The 10,639-nt window shown below is 44.1% G+C and overlaps 1 protein-coding gene across 1 annotated transcript; it reads left to right on the top strand.

The window, feature by feature from the left end:
* The first annotated feature begins 402 nt into the window (after positions 1 to 402).
* Positions 403 to 3,348, top strand: LOC110866969. The gene has a single exon (XM_022116112.1). The coding sequence runs from the start codon at positions 403 to 405 to the stop codon at positions 3,346 to 3,348; it is 2,946 nt and encodes a 981-aa protein (XP_021971804.1).
* Positions 3,349 to 10,639: the final 7,291 nt, after the last annotated feature.

Genomic DNA, 10,639 nt, shown 5'->3' with positions numbered 1-10,639 from the left:
CTCCGTGTCTGAGGGGGAGACATCTGAGAAGCCCCAGAAGGAGGGGGTCGAGGAGTGGGTCCTTTGTGATAGATTCCCGGAACAAACGGTCAAAGTAGGAAGTCACCTGAGTGACAAGTGCAAGAGTGCTCTCAAAGAGTTACTACTCCTCAACATAGATGTATTTGCATTCCAACATGGAGATATGACAGGAATCCCAAGAAGCTTAACCGAACACCGACTCAATACATACACCTGGGCAAAGCCAGTCAAGCAGAAGAAGCGAAGCATGGCCCCAGCAAAAGGAGGGCCGCCTGCGAGGAGACCAGGAAACTGCTCAGAGCCGGAATAGTCAGAGAAGTGAAGTACCCATCCTGGGTTGCAAACCCGGTTATGGTTCAAAAGAAAGACGGGGGATGGAGGATGTGCATCGACTTTCAAGATCTAAACAAAGTGTGCCCCAAGGACTGCTACCCCCTTCCAGAGATAGACGTCCAGGTGGACTCCTTATCTCAATATCCCCTGAAGTGCTTCTTGAATGCCTACAAAGGCTATCATCAGATACAGATATCAGTAGAAGATGAGGAAAAGACCGCCTTCATCACAGATGAGGGGACATTTTGTTATACCAAAATGCCCTTCGGCCTCAAAAATGATGGGGCCACCTATCAAAGGTTCATGAATACCCTCTTCAGAGAACAACGGGGACGAAACCTGGAGGTGTACGTCGATGACATCATTATCAAGAGTCTGACTGAAATGGCCATGATAGATGTCATAGCTGAAACTATCCGTACCATGCAAGATGTTAATATGAAGCTAAACCCTGGGAAGTGCTGTTTTGGGGTAGAAAAAGGGAAATTCCTGAGGGTGGTGGTCACTAAGGGTGGAATCAAAGCTAACCTGGAAAAAACTCAAGCTGTGGCTGAAATGCGGTCCCCCAGGTCCTTGAAAGACATCCAGCAGCTGAACGGAAGGCTAACCGCCTTAAACCGCTTTTTGTCAAAAGTCGCAAACAGGACCCTTCCCTTCATGAAGGTGCTGAAGGAGTGCCTTCAAACAGACAAGTTTAAGTGGACCTCCGAGGCAGAAACCACTTTTCAAGAAATGAAGGCTTACATCTGCAAACTCCCAACCCTAGCCACCCCAGTACCCGGGGAGCATCTACTCTTGTATCTATCGGCCTCAAAAACAACCATAAGTGCGATTATGATGGTGGAACGGGAGGGAAAGCAGATACCAATATATTTCATTAGCAGAACCCTCAAGGGCCCCGAGGAACGCTATATGCCCCTAGAGAAACTGGCTCTAGCTCTCGTCTTTGCATCCCGAAGGCTCAGAAGGTACTTACAAGGACATAAAATCACCTTAATGACAGACCAACCCCTCCAAAAAGTGCTAAGGAGGCCGGAGTTGTCGGGGCGGCTGGCTAAGTGGGCCGTAGAGCTGGGGGAACACTCCTTGGAGTTCAAACCCAGGACAACCATGAAAGGACAAATACTGGCCGATTTCTTAGCAGAAGTCCCCGAGGATGAGGAAAAAGAACTTTTAAGATGGGAGGCCTTGGAAAGGGAAGAGAAAGAGAAGGAAGACGAGGCTGTGTGGAAACTACTCACAGACGGAGCCTCTAGCGAAGAAGGGAGTGGAGTGGGCATTACGTTAACAAGCCCTGGAGGAGTTGAGCTAACCTACGCCATCAGGTTAGATTTTGAAAACACCACCAACACTGCGGAGTACGAAGCCCTCTTGGCAGGAATGAGGCTGGCCCAGAACATGAAAGCGAGGCATGTAGAAGCCAGTACCGACTCGCAGTTAGTGGTCAAACAATACCAAGGGGAATACGAGGCAAAAGACAACACCATGGCTCAGTATGTAGCAAAGGTAAAAGAGACAGCCAAAGCTTTCAAGACCTTCAAGTTAGAATACATCCCCCGCGGGAGAAACATAAAATCTGATGCCCTCAGCAAACTGGCCTTAGTGGCATTTGACCATCTAACCAGAGAAGTCAAAGTGGAGGTACTAACTTCCCCTTCTCTCAGCACAGAAGAGGTGGCTGCAGTCGAAAACGCACAAGAAACATGGATGACACCGATTGCAAAATTCCTCAGAGGCGGAACGTTACCCGAAGGAGTCTGGGCAGCAAGGAAGGTAAGAGTCAAAGCCTTACAGTATAAGCTGGTTGATGGAGAACTTTACCGAAGATCATACCCGGGCCCATCCTTGAAGTGCATCGACATGGAAGAAGCTAAGTATGTGATCAGAAAAATACATGAGAGGATTTGTGGAATGCATTTGGGGCCAAGGACGGTAGTAGCAAAGGCAATGAATGCAGGATTCTATTGCCCTCGAATGTATGAAACAACATCTGAGGAGATTAAAAGATGTGACAATTGCCAGATCCACGCACCAATGACTCATCGCCACAAACACCCCATGATATCCGTCTCAACGTCTTGGCCCTTCCAAAAGTGGGCCATCGACATAATCGGGCCATTCCCAGAGGGTCTAGGAGGGGTCAAATATGCGGTAGTTGCCATCGATTATTTTACCAAGTGGATAGAAGCGAGACCCTTGGCAAAAATAACCAGGGAACAAATGAGGCGGTTTGTGTTAGACAACATTATCTGCAGATATGGTGTCCCTAAGGAGCTCGTGAGTGACAATGGCGTACAATTTGTTGGAAAACCCTTCAGACCATGGTGCGAACAAATGCACATACAACAAGTGTTCACTTCCGTCACCCACGCCCAGAGCAACGGGCTAGTGGAGAGAGCAAATCAAAGCGTTATCAAAGGGATGAAAGGGAGACTCGGAAGAAAGCAAAAAGGATGGCTGGAGGAACTGCCATTTGTGTTATGGGCATATAGGACCACCCCTAAAGACTGCAACGGGGAGACTCCTTTCAACTTAACTTACGGGATGGAGGCTGTCATCCCGGCTGAAATAGGATCCCCAACTGCCAGGATAAAGCTCAGTGAGGCCGAAAACGAGCAAGACCTCCGGATGAACCTGAATCTGCTTGAAGAAAGGAGAGAAGTGGCAGCAGTCAAGGAGGCTAAGTACAAGAAGCAGCTTGAAAGTTATTACAACGCAAAAATGAAAAAGCTTAACCTCGTCCCAGGAGATTTGGTCCTAAGATCAAACGAAGCCAGCCTACAAGAAAACACCGGGAAGCTAGGGCCCAATTGGGAAGGGCCTTACCGGGTTACATGGGCAAACGACAAAGGAAGTTGCAAGCTGGAAATGCTCCAAGGCAAGGAGGTCCCCAGGACATGGAACCTCATGCAACTAAAGGAAGTATCACATATGAGGGGTTCATCCCCCAGGAAAAACGGCCAGGGAGCCACTTTTGTAATGATTAACTGTTAGTCTGGGGCATACCCAAAGATAAAATCTTTTGTAAAAACTTGTACGGGTAACTTAGTCCCCAAAGAAGTGAATGACAAACGGACAATCCACTTGTCCTCTTTTGGCTAAACAACAGGTGCTATACCAGGGCAGACGTGCCCAAAACGGGTATAAACCTAACAATAAAACAAACACACGTGTACAAGGTATACCAAATATACCAAACGCCCGGCTGTGGGGCAAAAATAGGGTCTAGCCAACCCAAAGAAAACGGACAAACAAACCAAAAAACATAATCCTACATTATAAACTTGTCCAGGGATTGGCCTCGAACAGACAATCCTGGTTTACCAAACAAACCATAAGCACAACACACTTCTGTAAACAAGCTACAAAAAGAAGTCTCTCTTTATTTATTTGCAAAGTAAATGTACAATGCGAAGCCTTACTGACTTTGGCAAAAACAACTAACATACAAGTCAACAAACATAACAAAAAGACTAAAGCACGGCTTCTTCCTAACAGCTCAAAAAGTCTTTAGAAAAGTGCTGACCCGATCCCTGGCAAAAAGCTCCTGCAAAATGAAAAAAAACACAACAAAAAGTAAACAAGAGGCAGGATAGCAACATACAGTCATAGGTTATATGATTAAGTACTCAGGAGAACCCCTACACAAAGGTTCTCCTTCCAAACACCAAAAAAGTTTAAAGTATTCTAGGGTAAGTAATTATCCAGGTTACAACCATATCGAAAGAGGTTAATGTTCAAAAATCACTGGGAACCACCCCCAGACAAAGACTTCGGAGACGAGGGACCAGCAGAGGAAAACAGGGCATTCTTAAAATCCTCCGACTGAGCGACAACAGTAAGGAAAGCTCCGAAACCCTCAGTGATTAACCAACGCTTCTCTTTAGCCAATCGGTGGTTATCATCAGAATCTATCCCATAATCAACATACATAGTGTTCAGATGCTCCTGAGAAACGGAGCCGACCTCCTTCAGATGCTTTAGCTCAGCGGCTAACTCTTCCTTCTCCCCTGCCAACACCGCCATCTCCCTCTCCCAAGCTTGCTCCCTCCGCTCCAACATTGCTCCAGCCCCCTATGCAAAAAAACATTATAAAGAATCCAAAAGCAATCGGAAAATAAAAAAAAAGGGGGGGAGAAAGGCTATGTACCTTCTCCTCTTGCAATTTTCGCTCAGCCTCAACCACTTGACATCGAAGGTCGACAACAACAGACTGGGAAGCCTTGAGTTCACTCTTGAGTTCTTCATTCGCCCTGCTCAAATCATCAACCCTCTGCAACATGCCGGCACCCCTGAAAAAGCTTTCACAAAGTGACATGCTGTATTGATCCTCAAAAAGTTCATTCCTCAAAACAGAATTCATAAACCTATGAGAGGGAGGGACAACATGACTCAAAAAATCCCTGGCAGTCTCAGGGGTCCCTATCACCGAAGAGTGAGTTATTTTCCACTTAGGGACATAGGTAAGGGGGATGGCATCAGCAAACAGGGGAGCGAAAGGGGATCGATGAGCAAGACCCTCAAACTGAGAAGATTTACTTGTCCCAGTAGCATGATGAGGAGAAATCTCAAAAGCTGAGGTAATGCGGGCAATGCTTACTTCTGGAGTTTTGTCCCGAACACGGGAAGAGGAGGGGCCAGTAGGAATCTCTATTGGATCATGAGAACTTCCCTACTCAGATAAAAAAAGGAAGTATCAAATACCTCCCCAAATGTAAAAAAAAAATATAAGGCAACAAGTAAAAGGAAAAATAAGCTCACCAACAAGGGTGCACTCACAAGGCTAGAGGACCGCAGGTGCTTAGACAACGAACCCTTAACCCCAACAGGGGGAAGCTCAGAAGCAGCCTTTGTTGAAGGAGGGGGTTTCTGTCCGCTAGCACTCCGGAGCCTCTGCCGGATATCACGAGGAGCAGGGGCTGGTTTAGGACTTACAGCTTTCCTCTTACGGACCAAACGGACCTCCAGATCTTCATCATCACTTTGACAAGAATGCTTAACGGGAGGAAGATCAAGGGAACTCTCCTCCCCATCGGAGGAGGTCCCCTCACCTCCTTCCACAGCAACAAAGCCCCCGGCCTGAGCAGACCCTCTAGTAACCTGCATGCCTACGCTCCGGTTCAAACCCGGATCAATCTCATCACCAATTACAAACTTCACATCCTTAGAATCCCCTTAAAGCAATCTCCACAAAGTTAACTCTGCATAAGAAATGATACTAAAGATGACTGCACAGATACCAAAGAGTGAAAACAGATAGCAGTAAATCTAGGGCAAGAAGATACCTTTCTTGCCGAAAAAAGCCTTGGGACGAACTGAGTAGGAAGGGCTCAAGCCTCCCATGGCCAGGATCCCCTCAGAAAAGGTAAAAGCCCTCGTCGGGTTTTCACACATATGCTTCCACTGGACGGTTTCATTAGCAGACAAGGTGGGAACAATGTCTTCAATGGCGGCCTCAACATCTCTTGGTGGTGGAGACTCCGGTATCATGGTAGCCGAAACAAAGATAAATCTACTCATCCATTCTTTGGGGTAAGTGGAAGTTGGCATAAAGGTATAGCAAGGTTTCGACACACTATTCTGCCATTTGGCAAAGGTGAACAAATCCCCATCGGAGATCAATTTATAAAACATACAGAATAAAGGGACAGATGGCTCGCCGGAAATGGCCACACAAGACAACTAAAAGTGCACCACTCTCATAAACCCTAGGGGATGCAACTGAGAGAAATGTACCCCAAAGTGACGCAACAAGGCAATCTTGAAAGATGAAAGGGGATACCGGACTCCACAAGAAGAGAATGCTAATGTATAAAGGGGAATCCGGTCCGGTGTACATTCAGCCGGTTCATCAGGACCCGGCAAGGTAGGAGAGAAACGCTCAGGAATATTGTAAGTCTTGACAAAGGACTCCAAGTCCTTCGCTGTCAAGACTGATCGGATCGCCAAACGGCCGGTACGACTCATAGTTGAAGGGGAAATGGTGATCGGAGGAATGTCAAGAAAATAAGAAACAGAGGGTTATGGTGGAAGTGGAATGAGAATTCAAGAAGACTAAGGGGGTATTTAAAGAGGTAACTGACAATGGCGATAACTGTCACATTGCCATCCCTTCAAAATTCAAAAAAGGGGCACGTGTACTGATGGGATTAAACCCCGCCACTAATATTCGGCAGACTAACAGGGGGTGAATAATGATCACTCAAAGGACGGGCCCACATTTTTAACCAAGAGAATTACCTTTTGAAGACAAATATGATGTCACACCCCGATTTCCACGTGTCTCACCGGTGGGCCCAGTGGGGGATTGTCGTGACGTAGTTTGCAACAATATAGTCAAACCACACAATATAAGAATGCACAGCGGAAGCATAAAGATAAATATATTTCAACATTAACTGTAATATCAAAGTATCACCATTGTTGAAATAAAATCCACAGGGGATCAATAATAATAACAAAAGTATTGTTCAACAGACGAAGTCATCCTTAAGCTTGCGAGACTCTTTTAAGATGCTAAGGAGATATAGCCAGCCAATTATGTTTAGTACCTGCATTTAATCTTTTTGGGAAAATACGTCAGTTTACACTGGTAAATACATTCAACCGACACTTTTAAAAAATGTTTATTTAAAATTGATTTGAATGCACAAGGCACAAATTCTTTTATAACTTGGGAGAATTTTTTAAATATATAATCTTGTGAACGAATTAAATGTTCCTTATGCGTTCAGTAGCCCGGATCAAGTCCGGGTTAAAGATCAATAGACACACCACAGCGATCTATTTATGCACTGACGAGTGTACGCCTACACTCCGCGCTTAGGTCGTGGCCATTTCGTAAAATGATGCCAGGGATATCCGGGACATAGTCATTAACCCCCCAAAGGCTTTTAAGTAACAAGACTGTTTAAACGAGCCGATCAAATTTATTCAATTACCCACTCAATCGGTGGAGAATTTGATGCCCGATCAAGCGGTATACTATGTACCGTAACCCAAGCCCGTATAACGGAAAATAAGTTAAAAGTATTTACCTTTGCAAGTATAAATCCTTAATCGAAATAAATTGCAGATAGCTTTTACTGGTCTCCTAATCTGGAACGAAGGTTTAAATATAACCTATTAGAATCCTAACGGGTCTTTAATTTAGCCGTAGCTTAGACCGGTCAGTTTCAACGGATAGTTACGGTTTAATCGCGTGAAAGGCGAAAACCGGGAATGGAATGTGATTTTGACCCAACAAGTTTGAAGACTTGTCTTATATGGGTATAATAATCACACTCTGGATTTTGGGGTCAAAACAATATGGTTTGACCCGTTTCGGCTAGTTTATGTAAACTAGTTACATAAGCCGAACCGTGCGCGCAAAAGGCGTAACGGGTAACCGTAAGAGTCCTACACTGTTTTCCTAAGTCAATATGCTTTAAAGAGGTTGTGGTATCAGTAGGATACCTTACATAATGCCCGTAACGAGTTTAAGTTCATATTATGCCCCGTAAGGGTATTTCGGTCTTTTTAAAGATTATAAAAGAGGTTTCTGAGTTCTACAGGAAATCTGAGTTTCCCGAACATTTTATAAAGTCTAAAATACTTCATTTATTATTTAAAATCAGTAGCAACTGGAATCGGGTCAAAAGGCCTTGTAGAACTCGAGTTATGGCCGAAAAGGGTATATTCGGTATTTACCGAACCGTTGCCATAACCGCAGGTTATGAGCAGGTTAAAAATAATTAAAAATCTTTAAAAATCCCAAAATATTATTTTACATCAGTGTGTAAAAGGTTTGGTGTCGAAATCTGGGTTTAGATAGGCGTTATGCTAATTGCGCTATTCAATTACAAAGTTTCCGTAATTTGCGCTATTTAGCATAACTCCTATTCTGGACCTCGGATTGACATGAAATTTTAGGGACATGCTTAGAAATCAGTAACTAAGGTTATGTTTCTTTCACATGTCCGAAATTCTCATTTTAAATCAAAAAGGGCGTTACGGTCAACTTTTAAGCATTTAACGGAAATGTGTAAAAGACTCGGACAAACAACGAACCGGCCATAGAGGGTTATACCATCATGTAACCTGGTCCTTAGAGAGTCCTAAGGCATATCTAAATCAAACTTTAACGGGTCAGAACTGAAGTCAAAGCAAAAGTCAAAGCTTTTGCGACTTTCGGCTCTGAACTGGGTCAAAACAGTAAATGGTCGGATCAAACATGCTTAGACTAGTTTATATACTTATTATCATGTTTTATGAGTGTTTAAACAGGTTACATATCATCTACATTACTGATTATGCAAGAAATCGCAAAGTAGCATTTCTGTTGACTTTTTCTAAGCACGTTTGACTCGACATTCGGACTAGTTAGAGTGGGAATCAGAGGATGCTATTTTAGGGTTTATAGCCCACATGATTACCAACATATAACTATCTTTGATTCGACAAATCACTGCACCAATTGTGATTTATCGCAAAGTCAATCGTTAATTACGACGGATTGACTTTTAAGCTAAACTAAGCAAAAACTAAGCCATAAAAGGGTTGGCATACTTACAGAAGCTTGGTGCACGACTAAGGATGATAGAAGAGTGCTTTGAAGCTCCAGAAGTGAATTAGAATGCAGGTTTGAGGTGTGTTTCAGTTGTGCACAATGTATGTCCTTTTATAGTGAAAAATTGGGCTTAGGATCATTACAACTCACCCTACAATGGATCATGGATGATCAGCAGGTGGCCCTGGGTGCTAGGGGTCATGTAAAGCGCGCCCATGCTTCAATTAATGCACATAATGTCGTTCACAAGCTCAAACAATGCATCTGTCCAAAGTTTCTGCATCTGGGGTCCTTACGCGGCCCGCATTAGAGATCAGGCCATGTGTACGCGGGCCGCCTGAATCTTCATGTCAGTAAACGAATCAACGGGTGGCTCGCGGCCCGCATTGGCTTGCTGGTTTCACCCACGCGGCCCGCCTGAGGGTTGATTTCAAAGATTTTCAAATCTTTTGTAATGATTAACCTGACCTTTCGGTTTCGAAGGGGTAACTTTGCGATTTGGCCCTCGATTATTTACCATTAAGTGCCTCGTGACCCTTACCCGCATTTTTAAGTCCCTGTTTAGTTTAATTACTGTCCGAAAAGCCTTAACTTTTATTGTTGACGCTTTTAACCCCTCTCATACGAATTTGATCATAACTTTCTCGTTTTAAAACGGAACTTCGCGAAATTTATATCGTATATTCTAGTGAGCGTATTTTACTGTTACAAAGCCTCGGGTTCGTCAAAGGGTCACTCAGAGGTATAAATTAAACATGTTGACACAATTAACCCCTGTAGCTTGTAATCTCTCACTTTCTCCCGCGTTTCGCTCCGTACGATCCATGATTTATTCGTTTGAAGGTACGAGCATCAGTTAGGGTTACTATTCAGTATATTTACCCTTCGTTGACATTTATAACCCTTGAATTTACATACTTTCAAGGTTTGTCAACTTTAGTCCTTTATTTAATAGTTAATGCCACGTGTAAGCTCATGACACGTGTCAACACATTATTAGACACAAAAATTTCGAGGTGTTACATCCTCACCCCCTTAAAATAAATCTCGACCCGAGATTTACTGAAATAAATAAGGGTATTTCTCTTTCATCATGGATTCAACCTCCCACGTGAATTCGGGACCTCTATGGGCATCCCATTTGACTTTTACAATCGGTACATGCTTCCTTCGAAGCTTCTTTACCTGTCGATCTTCAATCGACAAAGGTTTTTCCACAAATTTTAAGCTCTCATCTATATGCACATCTGTATGGGGTATTACCAGTGATTCGTCAGCGAAGCACTTTTTCAGATTGCAGATGTGGAACACATTGTGAATTCCATTGAGCTCCTTCGGTAAGTTTAACTTATAGGCAACTGACCCGACACGTGCGATAACCTTGAAAGGTCCTATGTACCTCGGGCTTAGTTTGCCTTTCTTACCGAAACGCATCACCCCCTTCCAGGGTGATACTTTAAGTAACACTTTTTCACCTACTTCGAAGTGAAAATCTTTACGCTTTGGATCCGCGTAACTCTTCTGCCTCTCTCGGGCAGCTTTGAGACGGTCTCGAATCTGGACAATCTTGTCCGTCGTTTCAAAGACTATCTCCGGTCCTGATAATTGGACATCTCCAACTTCCGCCCAACAAACAGGCGATCTGCACTCTCTACCGTATAATGCCTCGAAAGGCGCAGCCTTTATGCTGGTATGGTAGCTATTGTTGTAGGAGAATTCGATTAGTGGTAGGTTCTT

This window comes from Helianthus annuus, chromosome 7 (genome assembly GCF_002127325.2).
Source record: "Helianthus annuus cultivar XRQ/B chromosome 7, HanXRQr2.0-SUNRISE, whole genome shotgun sequence".
NCBI lineage: Eukaryota > Viridiplantae > Streptophyta > Magnoliopsida > Asterales > Asteraceae > Helianthus > Helianthus annuus.
Note: the sequence above shows the minus strand (reverse complement) of the source record. Positions and strands in the feature narration are given on the sequence as shown.